Source organism: Prenolepis imparis, unplaced genomic scaffold (assembly GCF_030444845.1).
Source record: "Prenolepis imparis isolate NDT839.2.m4 unplaced genomic scaffold, iyPreImpa1.0 SCAF_15, whole genome shotgun sequence".
NCBI lineage: Eukaryota > Metazoa > Arthropoda > Insecta > Hymenoptera > Formicidae > Prenolepis > Prenolepis imparis.
In genome coordinates, this window is record NW_028141173.1 from 982,510 (window position 1) to 1,006,979 (window position 24,470).

The following is a 24,470-nucleotide window of genomic DNA, read 5'->3' on the forward strand; positions in this document are numbered from 1 at the left end:
TCAAATTTACAAGTATTGTAACTCATTTATGTATATATATATATATATATTATTCAGATATGTGTGTGTATGTATGTAAATATATTACAGAGATTTTGATAAATGAATGATTATACACAATTGCCGTAGGGATAAATAATAATTTTCGGCAATCATAAATAATAATATAAACTGATTATAAATAATCTAAAAGTGATTCATAATATTCCATAATATACAATATATAATAAATTTTGATTTACTACATATTATTCAAATATATTTGTGAAAATAATACATATATTATTATTATTATTTTATTATATGTTTTATGATACAAATATGGTATAATATTTTAGAAAATTATAACAATGTTTTCTATTTGGTTTCACTTGTCGAAACTGTGTAAATCAAAATTTCTATTAAATTGTGCTTTTTGAAATTTTATATTATTTTTCAAAAATCTTATTTCTAATTAAATACCACACATTACACATATCTAAATAATCAATTTAGTTATTTATTTTCAATTCTCATTTTTTCTCTTTTTCTCTTGTATTACAAGAATTCATATAGAATATGCACGCTTACTCTGTTACAGATCTTTCTAAACTCCGATTCAAGACGTCTTGAAGTTTTCGTGTCCAATTGCCATAAACAATTCTTCTCGAAGATGCAAGATCGCAATATCATTCTTGCGATATATTTTTTCATTACATCGTAAACTCTCTTTAATGACCTATAATATTATGTGAATTATGCTGCCGATGTGAAAACGAGTGTTTTGCCTACTTTAAACAGTTTTGAGAGCATAAAATACATACAAGCGATCGCCCAACTTTGAAATGTCAGTGAAATAAAATTTCGAACACTAAAAATCTGGCGATATCTTGGGAGGATTATTGAACCTGATTCGTGTCGAAGCCGTCGGCGATTGCGGCAATTGTGGAGAGTCTACCCGGTGATTGGGTAGAGTTGCAGCAGCAACAGCATCGTGTAAATGCAGCGGCGACGGTCAACTCCTTTATGAATTATACGTCCGTGGACAGGTCCAGGATGGTTTCGCACATCATTCCTGTTTCTGGGGTAAGTAAATAAAATCCAATAATTTTTTTTGTTAAAAAATGGTTGGAGTTTAATGGATTTAACAGTAAGGTCCAAAAGAAATTCTAAAATAAAGAATCATTCATGGTTTCTTAATTTTATTATTGTCGTTTTTATTATAATAGATTATATTCACGGCTAATGCTTGTAAGAAAAGTATCAATTTGCGCACACAATACATAAAATATAAAATGCAAAATATAAAATATTTTTGAAAAAATAATTGGCATATATGATGAAAAAATATTCGTGAATTTGAGAGAATGAAGATTATTCAAAATTAGTTAAAATATCATAGAATAGAGCGAAATACTAATATCTTCGTGATTTCATTTCAAGTAATAATGAACAACTGTATGACTAATGTACAGTTTACGAACTTATTATTCTATCTACATTTGTAAGACTTGTTTCGGCAATCTTTCTTCTAGTTATTTGTTTTTTCATGTGGTTTTTCCTCGTTTCGCGAAACATACACGACGTGAGAGAACGATCATCGACTTTAGCGTCATATACGCTTATCTTTCAACAGGGGAACGAAAGGGAAAAGAGTCGGAAGGTCGTGATCTCGAAAATTTCACAACGACTCGCGAGCGCCAGTTAAGATTTATTCTGCGACAATCTTGCAATTTTATCGAGAGTATATTTTATCGAATTTTATTAGACATTCTCTTATTTTACCTAAATTAACAAATATCTCAATCTTTGTAGATAGGAATAACGAAGAGAATAAAATGTAGAAAGTATAGCTAAATAGAATCTTTCTCTTTGAAATAGTGTTACTAAATGAATTTAAGCAAGGAGTTATTATCCCGTCGTCATTGACAGATTTCAGCATCGGCGTGACATTATCGCGTTGTTCGTTTCCATCGCTGAATGGATTAAAAGTGGGTTATCGAACGATCATTCCATCTATCAGTTTGCTAACGCGACTTTGCGAACATGAGCTAAAAATCGATGACAACTCTGATTACTGTCCGCTCGTTGATTCGCTTGTTCGACCATTCGAGTCTTTAAGGATTTTGATGAAGATTAAACTCAAAAGGACGAATGTCAAATCTTTTATTTTATTCGTATTCGCTAAAAATGAACGAAATTTCGTCGGTCCTCTAATGCTCTATATATAGCTTTTAGTGATAAATGGACGAATTCATTCTTTTTGGAATCTTCAGATTTTATTATTTATTTAAAGAATTTCATATTGAAAAATTCCTTAAAATTCTTAAATAAAATATTTTATGTTTGATTAATTTTATGATTGACTGCATGATATTATGTAATGAGAATTAAATTTTATATGTTTATTATTATACATATTTGAACACACTGGCGTCTTCTTTGATTTGGAATAGATTTTTTTTTTAATAAAAAATATCAAGAATCATTGATAAAATTATTGCGTATGTTTTCTTTTTAAACGATTAAAAATAAATATCTCGTATATTTCCTGAGTTTATTTACTCTTTCGACAACAGTAATGCACGAAAAATAATGATAGCGACTTTTTATCGTCATTCCGTCGTGTCGTTGATCCGTGTCCGTCATGTCGATCTCTCGTGATTCTTCACATTTTTTTGAGCATTTTTTCAAGCGTATAAGAAGATTGTGACTGCAAATCTTGACCGGAAATAAGTTTTTGGAATTTTTTTACGTGATAAAAAGTTGCAGAAAACTCGCAATAAAATAATTTGCGCAAAACTTTTTTGATATAATGAATTATTTTCAAGAAAGTCAAATTTAAAAATTATAAATATCCTATTATCCTATCTATTCCAAATAATCTATTATTGTGCCATTTGCAACATAATTCGATAGTCAAGTATAGCTGTAGCAACTCTTTAAAAAAATTGTTATTCATACATGAAAAAAATTGAAAGTAGATATAATAATTTAGCAAAGATATGATATAAGCAATATGAATATATGTCTATTTATCTTTATAAAAATCATATAAATAAATTAGTAAAATGATCTTTATGTTGTATGTCAAAATAAAGGAAAGAATTAAAGACATCCGGCAAATCGCGTAAATCGTTAAATATATCTAATTAGCTTTTTGACGATTTAAAGATCAATGGTGTGTTTTGCGACTCGACGATTCGCGAAGCTAATACCTAGGAGCCTCGTAAAACCGGATCGCAAATTAACGATCTAGCGAGACCGTAAGTTTCGCCCCGGCATAATACGATGTCACAACACCGAGTCGGTGTTTGTAAGCTTCCGGTGACGGCACTTCAAACATCGCAAGCACCAAGCCAAAAGTCTTTTGGCCTACCCAACTCTCTCTTTCTCTTTCTCTTCTCTTCGTCAAGAGAACTTCTTTATTCTTGCCGTTCGTCGGTGATTTCTCGGTTCGTTTACCTCCGTCGCTCGGACTCTATTACAACTATGTTGTGTAGGAGAATATTTTAGGGTGACGTGAATTTACCTTGTCGATGTGCCATCCTTTATCCAAGACGTTTTCCCCTTTGCGAATCTCTGTCTCATTTCGCGGAATAATTTTAATTCTTCTATTGAATCACTTCGGTGGAATATAATTAGATTTTTTCGGTATATATTTTTAATTGAAATAATTTAATAATAAGTTCCACCTTGTTGCAATGATTTTTTAAAATAATTTTCCTGAGAATTCCAAAATTTAATACAAACAATCGACACACTTAATTGAGTAGAATTATTTTCAATTATATTTTTTTGCTCATTTATTAAGATGAAGTTTTTCGCAAGAAAACTGGAATAGAACGGAAGATTTCATGAATTTGATCTTTTCAGGAGCTGCAGCAGGGGAATGGCAATCTGGGCAGCACAGGACTTGGTGGTATGCAGGATTCCCCACATTCTTTAAAGATCAAACAGGAACCGTTTCAGCTATCGCCGCCGTCACCCTTACCACCTCTTCATCAAGGTATGTGCCCTCTTCATCATCATTTCTGTCGCGTATTTTGCGGCCAAAAATTTAAATACCTCCAAATATTATGCGATGAGCCTAGGGGAAAAAAAACGCTCGATTTATTTTTATTTGTCGGGGATTCCTCAATTAAAAGCGACAAGGAGAAAATATGTTTCATCGAAATTTTTACATGAACTCTAATTAATCGAATGAAAAAAAAGTGAAGAATCAAAGTGGCAATTCTTTTGCCGAACGAATCCTCAAACACACACGGCGGTGTTTCGAAAGAAGAAAAAGCGGGTTGTTGCTAAAGGCTGCGTTCTAATAATACAAAACTGTAGTCTCGGGAACGCTGAGAGTGTCGTCGTCGCGAGAGAGGGCCACCGAGGTTTCTCCGCGAGAAAACGACGACGAGACCGACGGCTTTCCTCGGAGAGAGAGAGAAAAGGAGAAGGAATGATATACTGCGAGAGGCCTGCGTGGCGTATAAGAAGAAAAGAGAGAGGAAGAGAGAAAATCCTCAATGTTTCCGCGCGGCATTTAGTCACACGTTTTATCTCTCTCGTCTCTCTATGGCGATTATATAGTCTTCTCACATTGGCCGAGACGAAATTGTCGTCGCGCTTCTATAATTCCGCGGGGCGTCGAGAAATATCTCGTCATTTATCTCGCGGTGACGAAACGCGATTTGATGATTAACGTTTCGACGATTTAATCGACCGGTTTATCAATATATACTATGTCTGACTTTCGAAATTTAATAAATCGGACTTATTTAAGATTGACGTGAATAGAGCGAAGATAAACTATTGATACACATTACTGTATTAGATAATAGAGATTCAAATTTTTCCATTCGAGATGCAAGATGAAGCTATAAATAATTAAAGTCATCTTATTCGCGATAAACTAATAATTTCTCTTCCGTAATCATATATCCCTCTTTGAAAGTTTGACATATCGAGATTTGCGCGTCGAAGGATTCGTATTATCGCTGTCAAATGATCCGAGCACGTGTTTGTGCGCGTTTCTCTCGCTCTTGACTTTTCGACGGGACATCGAGACGGTCTCTCCCTCGACGGTGGTCGACTATATCGCCGGTATAGGCATACGCGATTGCCCGAGGCTCGTCTTTCCGTAGGTCATCGTCATGAACGATCGGCAAGGAACCTCTACGGAGAGGATAAAAGAGAAAGAGAGAGAAAGAAAAGCGCGATAAGCGCGCAGCTCCTTCGTCGTCGGGATCGTGTTACCGGACTTTATTATTCGCTAATCGCTGAATGTCCGGATAGATAGATAGACCGAGATACGACCTCGCCGACACGGCTCCCGCTTGGTCCCGATTAAACGCACGTCGGCCTCTTACAGGGCTGAAATCTTAGACGGATATCGATGTCCCCGGTGTGTTACGCATATATATATATATATATATATATACATATTGGTGTGTGCGCATCGTCTAATCGTTAATAGTTTCTTAGTTAGCCTTCGTTCTCTCTCGAAGATAAGGCTCTATCAGAGACAGAGACTCGCGCAACAGTTGCGAGATACTTATTCGATGAATCAAAAGATAAAGGAACTTTCGCGAAAATTCTCGCGTTATAAATTCGTAATATTCGATAATCAATGTTGATGTAAACTGTCATATTTATTATTGTTGGTATTAAATTTAATATATTTCTCGTATAGAGAATGGAGAGAGAAAGAGAGGGTAACATATTATATTTAGTATCGAATTTAGTATTACAAATTTAATATTAAATAATAAAATACATTACATTTGATATTTTAAATAATAAATATTGAATAGAATATTAAAAATGCGGTGGAAAATAGTTATATGATAAAAAAAAAAAAAAACTAACGTCGATATATATGATCACTTGTAATGCACTCTGAGTTTATGAAGTAAACGAAGAGCTTTTGTTTTTATACCGAGTTAAAAAAAATAAAGATTCGTTAATCTGTCGCGAATTATCTTTTCTTTTCATGTTTTTTATATTTCTGTCAATCCAATCTCTCTCTTTCCCTCTCGATTATGTCATTTAACGACCCATGGTTACGCGCCGGTGATACGCGACGTTTAAAAACATTGCGACTCGCCCTAAAGATTGTTACACGAGAACAGTGATTATGAGACAAGAAAGAAGACAGTGTCGCGGAGGGGAAAAGGATCTCTAAAGGCGGTCGGGAACGAAATGCTGAGACAGGAGACAAAAAATAACGAGCGTTTCTCGTGTTCTCGGGTGGATATCGGGGTGTTTAGAGCACTCGTCCGCAAGAGTTATGATGGCTAATCTGGGAAGGCTGCGCGTGCTTTTCAGAGCGAAAGCCGATGTATCAACGAAGACAGCTTCTTCGTGGATTCCACTCATGGAGGTCGCGACTTTAGAGAGCGCTCGCATTTAGAACCGGGGGAAATATAATCGATATTCGTCCTCTCTCGCCCCTTTAATTAATATCGCGAATTCGGGAACTAATGTATGTACTTTAACTCTTCTGTCAATAATTTTTCACCTTTCCATCAACGGATGATTAACTGCCTGTGTTTTCGTTGACAGAAGATTAAACTTGTCATCTCTCTCCATTAATTCTCTATTAGAGGCAGGTTTCTCCTTGAAAAAAAGATCTTGATTTTGTGCACACGAGTGCAGAATGTTATTCATAATTTTGGGGGGGAATTTTTCGATGGATCGGATTCGAAAGATACGAGAAGATACTCTCGATCGGATGATTTATGGCGACTGTTACAAAATTGCGATTCGCCGGGTCACGGTTCGTGTTCTACATCGTTCGCGCGAACATCTATTCGCCACTTAACCACGCAATGCAAGTTTATCGAGGCAATAAAGGCCGTACGATAAAGTCGTACGAAATAGCTGACACGTCTAATTATAGGGTAGCCGATTATCGCTCTTAAACGCTGATTTAATTATTATTATTGCGCTGCTCCGCGGCCTGATTATATAGTCTATTGTACGATTGTGAAAATCTTAGTATGTCTGATAAGGAGTGAACAAATTTAGATGATTCTTAAACGGCAGGATAATATTTATTTATATTGCCCCGACTATTATTAATTAATTATAATAGTTGTATTATTCCTTAATTTATCTGATACATTCATCTAACGTACATGAATGTGGAATAATTCTTAGAACAAAATTTTACATACTTGGATTTACACATGTAAGTGTCAATAAACAATAGTTTATTCAATATTCAACATAGGTATCTATCTCTTACATTTGTCTTACAGGGGTCACGAATTTAATCTATCGTTTTAATTTATTCGTATAGTAAAACCGCGCGAGATCTCGATTTAAACAATTGCTATTGTGCACTTGATTTTTCTTTTCGCAAATTGCTTTCGACATTAATGGCTCATTTTTCGGACTTTTGACAAAATAAATTGCAGAATTGCAGATGTGATAGATTTTTTTTGTAAAGGAAAGTATGAATCGATGACCCTGTTTATTTACTTGGAAATCAGGTCAGGGATATTAATCATCGCGTATTTAAGCATCGAAATATTATGGGTAGTAAACAAGGGCAGTCGGTTCGGCAGGCGATCGCTAATTTTGCGCGATAGACTATCGCGAATGTTATCGCAAGCAAAAAGCAACGTTATACGTCTTGCGTTATAGAAATTGACAGAAGCTATAGTTTCGCGATAAGCTACGGTAATGCCGGACCACCGTGCTAATTGGGCTAATTAGTTATCCTTGTAAGCGAATTTATCGATTTCGCAAAAGTTATGCAGTAGGATGGATAATCGAATAAAAGTCGTAAACGATACTTGATAATAGAAGCTCATTATACACATATGTATAATGCCGATGAACCGAATCCTCATGCCCCCTTCGAAAGATAGTATCGTGTCTATATTCTCTTGTTAAATAATCAGATCGCTCGACTTTTGCGCTCATTTATGTTTTTCTGTTCTCGTTCGCGATCGAGTAGAGGAAAAAGAGGGAGAGAGCTTCTCTCTCTCCCGATTAATCAATGCGAATGGCGGGTACAACGCCTGTGCAAAACAGCACTCGAGCTGCATATTTACTATAGCAAAACACGATAGCACAGGGAGATAAACTCCTCGTCATCTCTTTCGGGGGGGGAAAAAAAAAGAAGAGTCATCGAGGAAGGGTATACTAGGAGGGATATATCGTCGTGTCGCGCGACTGTTCTTGTTTTCCCAAGTCGAAATTCTCTTTTCGTCTCTCTCTTATCTCGCGGGAATTAATTAACGGGCGTTACATATGTATATTGCGTGAATATTATTACGTTGCGGAATCGGCTCGACTGCGATCGATAAAGCGGGGGGATTTACGTAAGCAAAATCGTAGCGAACTCCGAACGTCGGGATCTCGAAGTCGTCGGTGACGTCGAAGAAGTCGTCTCGGCATAAATGCAACGCAAACAAATGAAAAATTGAATAAATATTCTCTCTAAAACAAAAACTGTGATTGCGGATCCCTTCGATGAACACTTACTGTAATTAAATGTCAAGTCGCGACGAATGCGATAATGATAAGACCAAAAACAGTCTCATGACAATTTCATTAAATATACTGTCACAAGAAAATTTACAAAATGATAAAAATATAAGGATTATTATTTTATGATAAAAAATACGAGTGATACAGGAAGTAGGAGAGAAAAATTGAGTAATATTACTCTTTTTTTTTTACACCAAAAATTATGTAATAAACAAGAGTTTAATCCTGTAGATCAGGAAGTGAAAGATGTCTCGAGTTGTTTTCAATTATGAATATCGTGTATATGTGGCAGAGACGGATCAAATCGTAGAAAACGAATATGAGCTTGCGTTAGCGTATATGCTTCTCTCCTTACGTCACGACGACGACGACGCCGACGATGCTGAGGTCGAGATACCGAACGACGATTGGCTCACGCGGAAGATATCGCGAGATAAGTCGTAGTCGTTGAGATGACCCCCTGGCCCCCTGGCTTCGCGAGTCTATCTTTTATCCTCGTATGAGGCCCCCACATCCGATACTCTTCTACTCGAGAGCCTTCTTGGCCGATACATTTCGCGCGATTAAATACGATTCCGCGGACTTCTATACAATAAAGTTGATTTTTTATAATTATATTATACGCGCGGAAAATAGATGGTGGAAAGAGAGAAGATGGGTGGCAGCGAGAAAACGGGACGTGAGTGAGTAATCATTATTCTTCTCGGATATGATGTTTTAAAAGGTGCGTATAGAAAGACAGAGAAGAGAACGAGAGAAAGAGAAAAGGAAGGATGAAAAGAGACGACGACGGAGTATCGAATTTCTATCGCGAGCCGAGAGTCGCCGCGAGGCTTTCGAGCCCGTTTGACCTCACCCTCGTCACGCGTCTCGTGTATCTTTCTTTTCCCCCCTGTCCCTATACCCCCATTTCCTCTCATCGATCATTTGTACGAATTAAACTGAGAAAAAAAGAGATGATATGAAATTAGCCCCAAAAAAACTAAACTAACTTGTCTTTTTGATAACAAAACCTTTATATCTACATAAATGCACTTTTATTAATTCTGCCAAAATTATTATATAATAATAATTTTAATATAAATTAAATGTACATTATTATATAATTCTAAAATTACACAGATGATGATTTTTTTATGTATAATTTTTCTTATAAAGTAAAAAGATGTAAATGTGCGCGGATATATCTCATGTTAATGAGCGTATTATGTTTTCAGTACATTTCCTACTCTAATTAGGGGTAGGTCGATACGCGGTCACGTGTACGCTTTTCTCTTTCGAGCTTTTGCCACTTGATCTCATCGAATTAGCAAAATCCCATTATGCACATCTGCATATATGCTATCCCAGATGCACGCGTGCAGATCGTCTAATTGAGGCCGGTTAGCAAGATTAATTGCACGTGAATAAATAATATAATACGGAACAACGATTGTGTGTGTATGTGTGATAAAAGCAAAAACATTCGTTTTATTATATAATTTATAACGAACAAATAATTCAGATATCAAAAATTGGAAAGAGTTTGTTTGAAAAATTTGCAAAATTAACACTCACAATTAGGGAAAGAAATTCAGACATTTTTGTCAATAAAGACAGACGGCCGTGAGAGAGTCCGGCGGAATTAATTAATCGGCAGGCAATTTTACAAAATATTTATACTTTGCGGCGATAGCGTTTCGAAAGAATGATCCGTTATCAGTAACGAGAAATGTGCTCTCGCGTATGTTACGTATATACACACATGCGGAAACGTAACGCGTGCTCTATGTAATACACGCCAGGAGCTATGTATGTACATATGGCAGATAGAGAGGAAGAGGAAGGGGGATGCTAACTAAGGTGCATGAGCAAGCAGGCACCAAGATCGCGATAACGTCACAAAACGTTCGCCAACACACCTGACTGCAACTGGAGATTTGCTACGCGACACCCGTTGGTACACATCTGCTCCTGTCTCTCGCGAATAATCCTGATCCTGAAGACGAAATCGTCATGATCCTCGCAAGAAGGGCAGAACTTTTTTTATATAAATTTTAATCCAACAGATATACAGTAGAATAATTCCCAAATGTCAGAATAAAGCAGAACAAAATTTAATTTTTGAATATTTATAATATTATACATTTTTTTATATAATATAAAATCTTTCAAAATTTAGAAATATTTTTAATTGACGCTATTCTTTGTAATAAATATCTTTTATATTATACAACAATCTTGTTGATTATGTTAGAGGTGTGAGAAGATTTTATTGCATTATTAAAGATTTTGACTTGAAAAGGTGAGTTAAAAACAGAAATATGTAAATTGCAATTAATGTTTCGCAATTCGAAATGGAATGCAGCGGTCAGCGGCTCGAGGAGGCCACGTCATGTAATAAACATTACGCAAATTTGGCCTTCGGAGTCGTAATTATTTGGCATACGAAAATGCAATTGCTGCCTTTTCTCGATATCCTTCGCCGATGTTCCGCCGACTTTGCAATTTTACGCAACGCGGAATGAGTTCATGATTCTTGGAATATATGTACATCTACGGTTGCAACGAGATTGACGAGAAGGAAAGATTTCTCACTTTAATTAAGTCTCATCAAGAGGGAAATGGATCAATTTCTTTGTCGTAGAATTTGCGAGTAAGAAGACAATTAATCGTTAAGCCCGATTATCGCTGAATTATTAATAATTTGGAATCTCTGTATTTGATTCATAAATGAGTTCCGTTTTACTTAACAAACTGAATTTTTATATTTAAAATTATTCACAATAGATTTTAATCTGCTATGTATCTTATTCATTATTAAAGTACTATTATTTGTTTCCATTTAGATGGTAATTTATTAATTTCTTCCTCGAAGAATTTCGGAGATTTTGATACAAAAAAGTAATTGTAAAAAAATAGATGCAATTTTTCTGTATTCATTCACTGCATTTATACATCTGTGATTGTTTTGTTTCGATTTAAAAACTCATGATTCCTTAGAAAAAGTGATTCAGTAATTATCTAGTGGAACTTGTTTATGAATCAACCTAATATTTGCAAGTAGGAAATGACAATGAGGTTTTCTCTCTCGAGAGGATAGGGAAGAGAGAGAGAGAGAGAGTTATCCGTTTCCGAAGACGAGATGGCTGTATCTCGTTGCCCCACGTTGTCGTTGTTCTGTCACGGTTCTGTCGCCGGTTCACCGAGCAACGCGCGTGATGTCACGACGTATTGTATTTCGCTTATCGGCGCCCGGATACCGATTCCTCGTTCAACCCAGCAGCAGCATTTCAGGAATGCGAATGCCACGGTTTTCTGCGACGACGACGAAGACGACGACCTTCGCCCCCCGGGGTTAATCGATATACCGTCTACGCGTTACGTCTCGTCCGTCGTTTCCGTTTCTTTTCGCGTCACCGAGCTATCACATGTGAGGTGGTCTCCGCTCCGTCGTAGTCAACTTCCGGTTGAAACGTACACCGTTTGTGTCATGCTCGTTTGTTAATTCCACATAGTGTCGTTAAACGTACATTCGCGTCTCTCTTTTCGCATCATTGTCATTTCTTTACATAGGTATATGCTGAGGTGAATATCCTTTTATCTCAGAAATTTCGCACACTTGGTGAATCGCTAAATGGTACTAAAAGTATACTAGACATACAGGAAGACATGGAAGAAAAAATAAAAAAAAGGTTTATATAATTTCGAAGATTTAAGTATTCAATTTCGTGAAAAGGTTTGAATTTTTCCGGTCTATTCATTTCAACATGTATATCTTTCTATTTTTTACAGGGTGATTTAAAAATACATAAGATTAATAAAGATTATCGTATAAAGAGTATCGATCAATATTCGATCTTGTTATCAATAATATCAGATTTCTCGTGCTAAAGTCGCCCGCACTTTTCCGCGAGGTCAATCGAGAACGACTGATTATTATCCCCAGAGATTGTGTATTTCTCTTCTCGTGATTAGGGCTCTCATATATATGTGATACAGTTTGTCGCGGCCATCGCAGAACATTGCGGATCGATGTTATGACAATAACCGAGCGCGGTAGCGTATTCTTGTTTTCAAAACACCGCCTCTCTTCGTGTACACGAGGATGATCCTGGCCTCTCGCTGCTGCAGGAAATCGTACACCCCGATGGCAGTAGCTACGATGGCTATATGAAAAGAGAGATTTGCGTCGTTATATTAAAATCCATTTTTCTCTCATTCTCTCTTTTTATTCTCGAGTCGGTTTTTCGAGCAATTTTACGGCGATAGAGATGAATAACGTGGATATTTCGCGATGGAAAAAATTGTATTTCCGGAAATACGAAAAAATCTGAATCGACATAGCCCGGAGCTATAGAAATTCGCAAAATATTATTTCACGTTTTAATATTACTAGATATGTTAAAATATCTGACACTATATATTAATTATTATTAATTAGAGAACAGAGAAAACATTATAAGTGTAAGGAGTAAAAATCTCATAGGAAACTATTTATTTTGAAACAAAATACGAAAATATGTGCTTTTATGATACTTAAGAGAAATTACATCATTTTTTAGTAATTTTAAAAATAATTTTATTTGTAACGCATTCTCTCTTCCTCTTTCTTTTATTACATCTGTATATAATGCATCATATTTTTATTAAATTTTTAAGGAACTTACTATACGACTAAAATATTCGAAAGAATAATCTTGTCGATCTTTAATTTTGAAACTTTGATATCAGTCTTATCATTCGTACTTTTTTTTTAGTGCAAGAATAATTAACTCCATAATTTACTCTATACATATATAGATATGTACACAGAGAGAATTTTCTCTTGGAATTTACCCTGAAAATCATGGTAATCGTGGGACAATATGGTATGGAAAGAATTTTATGAGAATTTCTCTAAATATTTATTACAATAAAAATAATATCTATCACAATAAAATAGAAAACATGTTTGATTAATTTTATTAAACTGCATAGTAAAATAAATGAAACACGTTTTATTGTGATAGATATATTATTATTTTTATTGTGCTAAATATTAATCAGAGAAATTCTCATAAAATTCTTTCCATACTATATTATCCCACGATTACCATGATTTTCAGGGTAAATTCTAAAAGAAAATTCTCTGTGCGTAGATACTAGAATAATGCATACGCAAATTATCTTGTTCTTGCGCTTCGATTTCGTGAAATAATTTTCTGCTGAATTCGTGATTGGTAAAAAATAAAAAAAAAAAAATAAAAAAGAATTTGCGTCATTCTAAAGAAGCGTTGAAGCTCGTGCATGACGTTCGTGAGATCATCGTGCGATCGATGCGTGAGCACGGCACGGTGTATTCCTTGTTTCCACAACACGTCTCTTCGCCAGGACGAGGTCTTCTGGCGCGACACCGGGAAATTTTACACCCGGTGTCTGTCTGTGTGTTGCGTGGACGTCTTGTTTGGCGAATCCATCTCTAGCCCGGAGCACGTGTCCGCGTTTTCGCGATCCGTAACCGGCAACAGTATCATCGAACCTATGCCGAGGATGTTGTAGACACGTAATATCCCGTGTAACGGATCGAAATACATGACGTTCGACTTTCGCACCGATCGTTATATCATATATATTATACCGAGAAGTTACCGAGCATCTTTAAGCCTCGCTTTTAGCACAGATTTGCTTGCAAATTTTCCATCCGTCTCTTACATCCGCGTTTAATTAATTCGAATCGCGTACATTTGTCAAATAAAATATCCTTGAGGGAAAAGCACAATTTTTTTCAAGCATTTTACATTTGATTAAAATTTAATAGAAAGAAATTATATTTTGCAATATTTATTATAAATTGAAAAAGAGATAAGAACATGTATACTCTGTATTCATTTTGTTGCTCATAAATGTTCTCGTAAGAAATAATTTGAAGAGTGATTCTTATGTCACAGGTTTTCAGCGTTACTGCGAAATGTGTGTTTCAAGATATATGATCTTTATTCCTCAGCTTCTTCCCCTTGCGATAGTCATTTTACGCTTTGAGAATTTCTTCCACGCGTTTTACACGCGTGCGAAGCAATTTGTGCGGCCGTTAACGTTCCCGGTTAACGACTCGTAGTGTGATGTTAATTACATAACGATATAAAACTGCAGATTTGCTTTTCAACATGTGACTTTATAATCTAATCTTCATATATTCTCAATGAAGAAACTCACTTTGTAAAGATTAATCAAAAGAACAAATTTGTTATACTAGTTATATTTATTATTTACTATCTTTTTTTAAACACATGTATATATATAGTTGCATAATATTTATGTAACATATTTATAATACATAAACATTTGTGATTTAAATCGATGGTCTCTGCTTTTTAAGAATAGATTAAAAACCGTTTGAATTTTTTTATCAGTAAATTTTTGTATTTTATTATTTAATAATATTGCAATAGTTTGTAATAACGAATAATAAAATATATCGCGACTATTTCGTTTACAGCGGATAAATTTCTTTCGACTAATCGGGGCTGACTTTCGCCTTTTTATCCTTTCGCCTCTTCCACATTTTGCCTCGTCCCGAGCTCGTTCGCTTTTATTCGGTTCCGGGCGTGCTTTTTTTTCTTTCTCTTTCCCTATTTCGCCCGCGGCGTACACGTAAGTTATTGGTGTCCAGTTACATCCAGTTCCAGTTACACGTGCCGCGGGGCACCGATGCACTCGATGCTGGTCCCTCATTCTCCCCCTCTCTCTCTTCCCTTCCCCCTCGTACTTCCGAGTACGCGAGTGCAACTCGCTCTTTCTCTCTCTCGTTCTCTTCGGCGTTTTGCGATTTTATCGCATCGCAAAAAAAAAAACAGATTATCGTACTGTTTTAATGGAAGTTGCGTTTGCAAAGCTTCGCGCATGGTGAAGGAAAATTCAATATTGCTCTCTACGACGTATTATCAAGTTTTTACATAACATGGATAAATTATTAGTTTTAAATTGTATTTTATATCTATAGAATTTTTTTTAAAACTTTTTTTTATCCTTCGTGCGAGCGCATCTTAATACAGATGATACATTGATGACGTATCATTTATATCGTCGAGTAATAAATTTTAAAATTAATAGACCTGCTACGAAATTACTATCTTTAATGATTTTCACATTATTTTCTGCAGTGTACCTTTGCTCAAACTGCTACATGCCTGTAAAAGTTGACAAAAATTCTTTCTAAATTAGTCAAACATCTAAATTTGTACTTGTGCAAAAGACCTATTTGAGAAACTTTAAATTATCGCCCGAGTGCTCTTTTTGTCCCTGTTTCCTTCTCTCTCTCTTTCTCTCTCGCTCACTCATGGGTTTCGTATATCGACTCTCTAAACATAAAACCTATGTGGGCCTCGGGTGTCTCGAGGTACAAGTTCCTCTTAAATGGGTCAATTGTTTTGCCCGGGCGAGATTTCTGAGAATTGCGTTACGCATTCACGTGCGAATCAGCCGATCGATGAAAGGAATGGAAGGAAGGAAGGAAGGAAGACAACGAGCAAGCCTGCCCATTGTCCAAGTTCTCGGAGTAATCGTCACGTCCGATCGTCGTCTCGGAATTCGCCATCATGCGTCTCGATTTGCTATTATTTCATTGCCGCAGCTCCGTCGTACAAAAATATTTCTTCTCATTATGCAATATTTAATTAAAAATAATACAACGCAGGAGGGAAGTTCCAAAAACTCGGCTGTACTTAATTACGTCAATTTATGTTTCATCGTTAGAAAAATAAATTAAGAAAGATAAATTACTATAGTATCAAGTGTAAAAATGTGGAATTTCTCGTTTCAGTGAGCGGTTTCGAGCTGCAGAGCGGCTGCATCGGCGGCACCTCAAAGGACCTGGACGCCACGATGACCGGCAGCCTGTGCCGCAACAGTCTGACGTCGCATCACGTCTCCCCATTGAGCCACCACCACCACCACCACCATCATCATCATTCGCGTCAAAGTCTGCACAGCCCCAATCCCGTAGCCTCTATGCACTCGGCGACAACCGGCACCGCCGGTTCGACGCATCATCTCCTGGATGACAAGGGCTCGTCGTCCATAGGCACCCTTCACAGCACCACCAATAGCAATCCTTCCACGCCGTTAGCACCCTCCACGCCGTTAACACCCTCCACGCCCACCGCGGTCACCACGGACAGTGGCGCGACCGTCACCGCGTCCGGGGCGAGCAACCCTAACGGCGGCTCCTCCACCGCCGTTGCCGCCAACAGCAAACCGCCCTTCAGCTACGTTGCCCTGATCGCCATGGCGATTCAGCACAGTCCGCAAAAGAGGGCGACTCTCAGCGAGATCTACGGTTACATCACCGCCAAATTTCCCTACTTCGAGAAAAACAAGAAGGGATGGCAGAACTCCATCAGGCACAATCTGTCGTTGAACGAGTGCTTTGTCAAGGTGCCCCGGGAGGGCGGCGGCGAGAGAAAGGGCAATTTTTGGACCCTCGGTAAATTAATACTCCGTCCGCGCTATATATCTTTTAGTTTGATTAATTTTACTTTCATGAGAAATAGGATTATTTAACGAATTTTTAATTGCCAGTTCCTAATTTCCGCGGATTCAGATGCTTCTATATATTTATTTTTATTCTATATAAAATTAAAGACAAGTTTATTCACAATCAGTAATATTTCATAGAAATTGAATATAATCACTTTATTTTCATAGATATTTATTATCTAAATACTTTTTCGCGTTATCGTATAGATCCACAGTATGAAGATATGTTCGAGAACGGCAATTACCGGAGGCGAAGACGAATGAAGCGTCCTTATAGAAATGCACCGTATCACAAACAACTATTCGGCGATCCATTCTCGACAACTCATGTACATTTGGGACCTAGGAACATTTTCGGCCATTCACCCCCTTCGTACGCCCCTCCTCCTTACACGCGATACGATACGAGGTATATTCAAATATCATGTGCAAATTTATGATAACGTATTTGCGTTAATACACAGACTTCTCAAAAGTTCGCAAAAAATTATGCTAAAGTTCTTAGATAGAACGAAGAAAGTCAATGATATTGGTTCCTTAATTATTAACAATATTTATACGTTAAAATATATTCTTTCTTTCGCAATAATATTAATTTATAACATTCTTTGTATATATCTTAAATCTGAGAAAATATAAAATTTGTTTTCTTTTTTATTAAAGTCCATGGAGTCTTCAACAATCGCAGCTCTCATACAACCATTGTCAATCGGTAAGTCTTATAAACTGTATAGAGATAACAAATCGTAATATATATTCAATCTGATATCGAATAAAATGTAATCCAAATCCAATTCTTTTGTAGAGGAATATTTATCGTAAATTTTGGCTCGAAACATACGAGTTTTTTCAATTACAGCTACAATCGCAATTGCAGCCGATGCAGTCGATGCAAATCCCGGCTATGAACGGCTACAGTCAACTGGGTACCTCGCTAAGTGAGTCATTATACTCGCATTTTGTGCCCTCTTTTGTCGAGAGAGGTAACGCCGAACGACCAGACAAAGTTTTTCAAGGCAATTACCTGGATGTTCCAGGTGGAACGGCCGGGTCGCCCGGTTCCATGGGCGGTGGCTCCTTCGGCAACAGTTTCGCCGCGTGCAGCAGGAGGCATGACTCAGCGATGACCACGGATACGATGCCCGGGAGATGCTATTGGCCCGAGAGTAAGCGATTTTAATAAAAATTATTATTAAATTTTATTCCAATAATATATTCTATATATTAATTGTCAATTCCTAATTTTCGGATTAGATGTTCTAATTTTTGAATGGAAATTATATATGCATTTTGTTGAATAATTTGAGACTGATTTTAAATATCGTAATATACATATCTTTCCCGGAAATTCTTTTGTTCAAATCCCGATTGGAGAATTTGTAATGACAGAAATCGCCGGGGAACGATTTCGGAATATGTCGTATATGGTTTGCTGACTGTTTGCAGTGGTAAACGTAAAGGAGGAACCCGGAACTAACAACGTGTCGACCAGCGGTGTCGGAAGTGTTGGCGTCCCGTCTGGCATAATGAGTTCCACCGTATCATCGGGCGTTTCCACGACGGGTTTCGCGCCCATGGAGTTCCAAACGCGTTCCAAATGCTTTATGTGAACTCGCGACGATTAAATCGACCAAATTGCAGTGAGGTGTATTCCGAAGGTGAAAAACGAAGGACGACGATTTTTTGCGCGATTTGCAATTCGGAGACGCGGATTTGCGCGCGAATTCTCGTCGAACGGTGAGTGATATACTTGAATATTAAAATTTTATTAACGCGAATAATATCCCATCAGATTAAATTTAACAAATATTATCGAATAATATCCATCCGATAATTATTTAATAATATTATTGAATAGTTATTTAATAATATTATTCGCGAAGAATCTAACTCGCGCACGAGGAAATTAGGGATATACATACGTTTGTAAAACTCGCGTAAAATCGTTGTTGTGTTAATTCGATGTTAAACCAACTCGTCGTGTGTTGCCTCGCGTCTTTTACTGCGTAAGCGTGTTAATACGTATTGTACGCGAATATAATCGCGCTTATCGTATGAAATGATACGATGCGGTATCCTGTAACGACTGAATCCTTTCGCAGAGATGATACAACCATCGCGGTTGCATCTCTTATCTGTTCTGAGCGTCAGAGATGTGTCATGCGACGAAAACAACGATTGCGAAACGATCTCTTAACTTTGTTTCGTTTTTTAATGGTAACACACACTTGAAAATACCTCTATCTTTGTACATCGTGTTTTACGATTGCTTCAGTATTTAATATCTATATGAAGAAACATTGTGAACGAGTGGCTAACTAGAGTTTCCGCATAACGAGAATGAGATATCATTTCGATCGCGACAGAATGGAAAAACGCGTAGTGATGACGAATTTATCGCAGAAAGATTTTTTTTCGAATTAATGTAAAATTATTTATAATTAAATTTTAACTGTATTTTACTTTATTATATCTTATTTTATTCTGCTTTATTTTACTTTATAATTTATTTTAGTTTATTTTATTTTATTGTTATTCTGCTGTTATTTTAATGTTTTTTTTTCCCCTCTTATTACATGGATTCTCCTATATATTCTGTTAAAATAAATAAATGATTAATTAAATTATTAATAATGTAAAATTATTTGTAGAATAATGTCCATGAAATTTTCATGTGATTTTTCGTGCTTTTATATGTTTCGAGACATGATCGAGAATGATATCTCTTCTATTGCGACATAAACATTTGCAGTAGCTTAATTAATACAAATCTATTATAAAAGCGCGATACAAAGTGTAGAGAAAACCATCTTGTTGTAGAGAGTTCCCTCTTACATAGATTTAATAAATAAAGCTATATATGTTTAATCGTATAAATATGTTTTATGTCAACTATAGAGATTAGAATAAAATCGTTTCCGTGACAATCGCAATGTAAATAATGATTAGTGATAGATGTGTTAATAACTTAAAAAAAATCAAATTACGAAGTAATTAATCTTATATGTATAGATCAACTAAAGTTAATTTCTATTAAATGTAAACGTCCCTCTTTCCAATTATTATACACCGAAATGTTCATGTGCACAAGAACATTGTGTGGCAGTTGCATACATTTCGGCAAAAATTGACGTGTAAAAAAAGTGTAACAGTGATTATATAAGAGATAATAAGAATAAATCTTAATTATTTATCATCGACAAACACAATTCTCCTTTAAAAAATCAGTTTGTTCGCGACTTAATTTTATTATTTCGGAAATTATATATTCAAACGGGATATTTTATAAATAAAAAATGACATATATGCCAAAAATTTCGTTTATATAAGATTATAAATACTTATTTCATATTTTGCGAAACTTTTGTCATCTGTCAAAAATGAATCTACGAGATTTTGTGTTTCTACTCGAGAAAATTTCATCTTTATTTAACGTCGCGTATATATTATACGAAATATTATCGAAATAACACTTGAAAAAGAAACTGGTAGGTTGAGAATAGTTTCTACGCGGCATAGTCACTGTACCTTAGAATACAATTTCTCTCGGCACAGGATGTCGAAGAGAAAAGTATATATCGAAGAGGGAGAGGAGGAGGAAACTCTGGACCCCAATGGCCGGCGAATGTTTGCGAGCGCGATGTTTTGCAAACAAACCGTGCACCGTGGGCTTTAATATTCTCCGTAAAATCTGGAACAGTACGAGCGACCGCTGCCGGGCTGCGACCGGCGCGTCAACACCGCGCGTGCATCGAGAAGCGGGAATAGCACGTGCATTTTATTTTCTGACCTGGGAAATATACCGCCGCGAAAAGGAGCACGTCGATGACATCGTTAGAGCTTTTCTCTCTCTTAGAGACGGCGAATAAATTTTCGGCCAGTTGCCGGATATATAATTGCGAGAAACGTGCGTGAAATAGTGTAGCGCGGTGCAGCCAGCTTGCTTCTTCATTATAAACATAAGTAACTAAAAGGAAAATCACGAAAGTGTTGCATAGCGTAACTATAGTCGGACGTCCGCAAAAACAAACCGTTATTGCGCATATAATATTTATATTTTTCCAATTAAATACAAGTATTAAAAAAAAAAAAAAAAAAATATATATATATATATATATTATGTAGATTGTTATATATTCTCTTAAGCGTCAGAGATATCTTTTTCTATTAATTACATTTATCTTTTAATTGTATCGACGTATGTCAAATAGCTATCTCTCAGATCAATTTTCTAAATTAATTATTATCATAATGAGCGGAATATTCAGTTACGTACGCCTCGAATACAAAATCAGTATAATTTTATGTATTATATAAGATATACTATTTGATTGTACGGCTATTTTATTTGCTCAATTAAATAAATAAATAAGGATGATGTTTCCATAATAGAGACGCGCGAGGAAATTGAAATCTGAGAGATATCACTTTGTGCTTCTTCGAACTCTCATCTAGATTCCTCGAATTTCCTTTGGCTCTTAGAAACGTACGCTTTACATGATGCAGTTTGACACATTCAACATAAACATCAGATCTGATTTATCCAAATAGACAAGATAGTGAACTCGACTCAATCATCGGTATAGAATGATGAGCCACATGTATGTATTACAAAGCGCGATTAAAAACAAAACGAACAATAAAAAAATTAATAATTAATTATCATAAATAGATTTACATGTATACGCATGTCGCATATTATATTTATATTATATTTATTTATTTTTAAGTCTCTTAAAAACTAGCTCAATTTAATTCTAAATTTAATTCGTAATAAAATAATTTAATTTGTATCTCCTCTTTTATATAAAATTTGCGGAGTTTAAGTAAAATGTATATTTTCAGCAAACTTTGTATCGCAAGTTCTGGATGAAGTGCATATATTTCTCCATTCGGTGGCCGTAAGATAAAGGATTTAGGAACGAATTTGAGACACGCTGAATCTCCGGGATGATGCTGTGTAGAAAGCACGCACCGTGTTGAATGACGTGCAACAGCTGTACGCAACTTTGAGTCGCGATCGTTCCTTATGCTCGTAAGATGAATATATACGAGCGACGAGAACGATCACTATAGAACAATTAACATATTAGTGAATATATCTTTAAGCCTTAAATAATTAAATGGATAAAATGTTTCGCATATTTCGAAATTATTTTGTATTTATAGTGTTCTGTTTCTTCACAAATCTCGAGACTGTTATTTATCCGACATAAATATGTTCTTTAAACATCTCGATATCTCTTAATTACTATGTTTAACAAAGTCAAATCTCTGCGCGAGTGAAATTATTATATCTTGTCATCGATAAAACCATGCGAATTCTCATAATTTCGTCCTGTGATTTATTTTTTTAATTCGCGCGATCTGACGGGACGAATGTGAGAAAAAAAAACGTTTAAACGCTACGGGCGGATCGCAAGACTTCGCGTGCCAGAAACGCGGAGAAGGCGCGAGATTCACACGCACGTGCACATCGTGCGTGGCGATGCGTGTAAGTGGAGGGCGGCGGTGACATATAGCGGTCGTACCGACCGTTTAGGCGACTATTAGCAGCTTCACGGGATGTTTCACGCACGTGCGTCTCTTGTGACTGCGAGCTCTTTCTCTTTCTCCTTCTCTTAAGAATAAAGAGATGAAGAAAGAGAGAGAGAGAGAGAGAGAGAAGGGGATTTCTCGCACTTCGAGTCGATTGCTTGAAGTGATACGCAAAGTTTTTTACACTTACAAATTATGTATAAATGTATACAAAATATGCAAAAAAGAAAGAAGCAAATTTTCTTTTGATTAAATAAATAAATAAAATATATTGATAATTTTACAATTTTATGAAGTAAATGCAATTTGTTAAAAGAGTCTATTTCTTAGTTTATATATTATCTTCGCGTATTTATATCGGATGCACATAAAACATAGTCATGTTTAGCATTATACAGGCGATATCATTAACTATTCTTGCTTTCTCTGATTCCGATAAACCAAGATGTTAATGATGACTGCGTTTAGTGTCGGAAAATCCTTTGCACCAGTCGAATTTTACTGTGAGTGACAAGTATCCCCCCGAAATAATTGCACATCGAAGGGAAATCAAAGTTAATTTTCTATTTGCCGAGAGATCGTGTTCCAGAAAAAAGCGCGGATAAGAAAATCCATTTATTTTTATGCACGTGCGCGTGCACACATACAGAAATAATTTCGCTTCGTCCCAATTCGATTATAGCACAGAAATTAGATACTGCGTCGTAATATATCGTTAAAAGTGGATTTAATTGAGTATCGTAAAAAAATCAATTGTGAATGAACTAAAGAGTATGTTAGATACGCTTGACTGATTTATAGTAATCCTCGCATAGAATCTAAGGATCATAAATTTATAATGTCGGATGGAATGAACGTAGGGAGTCGCATACTTTCGACTTCCATCCGATTGTAAACAAGATTGTAAAGTATGCGATACCTGCAGCCATCTTCTTCCATTGCTTGCGTCAACTCCTCTCTTTCTCTATAAAAAAAACAATCTTGATAACAAAATTCTCTCATCATATCACACTATTTATACACTTACTAATATTACAGCTGATGGCAGAAAGCTGTCTTTGTATTTTGTTCCACTTGATAAATGTCACTGCACGTAACGATGTAACAATAATGTAACAAAAAACATTGATTATTGTATGTGTAATGTAAAACAAACAAAAAAACAATTATATAAAATATATGGAAACAAATTTACAAACATTTATCTCCCTATATATACATTTGATATTTATATTATTTTATATAATTTTAATATTATTTTATAATATAAAGATGTTTTTGTGCTTCCTGATAAACCAGTATTTTCTCGTAATATGTTACAATAATAATTGAAATCGCTTTGTTTTGAGTTTATTCTTCTTTTATCATTATCAGTTTTTTTAATGCAAGTATTTCCTTTTTTCTTTCTTATATTCATCTAATTTCAACATTTTATTACAATTTTCGTATAAAAGTTTTCAGACATTATCAATGATATTTCACATCATGACTAAATATTTTAATAATTATTAATAACAATATTCATAGTGATACACATTGTATTTTTTATTATTACGAATGTTAAAAGTATCATCATCTGTAAAAATTATTTAGCATTATTAATCTAAAACAGGTTATATTTCCCATATGTGTCTTTTAATATGCTCGAAAAATCCTCTGAGTTAATAGGAGAATATATTTTGCAAAGAGGTAGTGCGGCAATAAATGTCTTAATATGTCCGAAAAATCATCTGAGTTAATAGGAGAATATATTTTGCAAAGAGGTAATGGCGATAGTGCGGCAATAAATGTCTTTTAATATGTCCGAAAAATTATCTGAGTTAATAGGAGAATATATTTTGCAAAGAGGTAGTGCGGCAATAAATGTCTTAATATGTCCGAAAAATCATCTGAGTTAATAGGAGAATATATTTTGCAAAGAGGTAATGGCGATAGTGCGGCAATAAATGTATTTTAATATATCC

The 24,470-nt window shown here is 35.6% G+C and overlaps 1 protein-coding gene across 10 annotated transcripts in view; it reads left to right on the top strand.

Annotated features, from left to right (window-relative positions):
• Nucleotides 1-23,672, top strand: part of LOC145946351 (uncharacterized) — a 31,668-nt gene extending 7,996 nt beyond the window's left edge. For 2 of the 10 annotated variants that reach the window (XM_083055956.1, XM_083055958.1), the window contains 7 exons: nt 581-1,065; nt 3,856-3,988; nt 16,253-16,915; nt 17,176-17,377; nt 17,632-17,680; nt 17,813-18,134; nt 18,415-19,187. In XM_083055956.1, the coding sequence (XP_082912082.1) occupies nt 1,006-1,065; nt 3,856-3,988; nt 16,253-16,915; nt 17,176-17,377; nt 17,632-17,680; nt 17,813-18,134; nt 18,415-18,578 (1,593 nt within the window). In that variant the 5' untranslated portion in view covers nt 581-1,005 and the 3' untranslated portion in view covers nt 18,579-19,187. Of the gene's footprint in view, nt 1-580; nt 1,066-3,855; nt 3,989-16,252; nt 16,916-17,175; nt 17,378-17,631; nt 17,681-17,812; nt 18,135-18,414; nt 19,188-20,523; nt 21,410-21,450; nt 21,570-21,813 lie in introns of those variants that run through there. The other 8 variants (XR_014427039.1, XR_014427038.1, XR_014427040.1 and 5 more) reach the window with 8 other exon arrangements.
• The last annotated feature ends 798 nt before the right edge of the window (nt 23,673-24,470 follow it).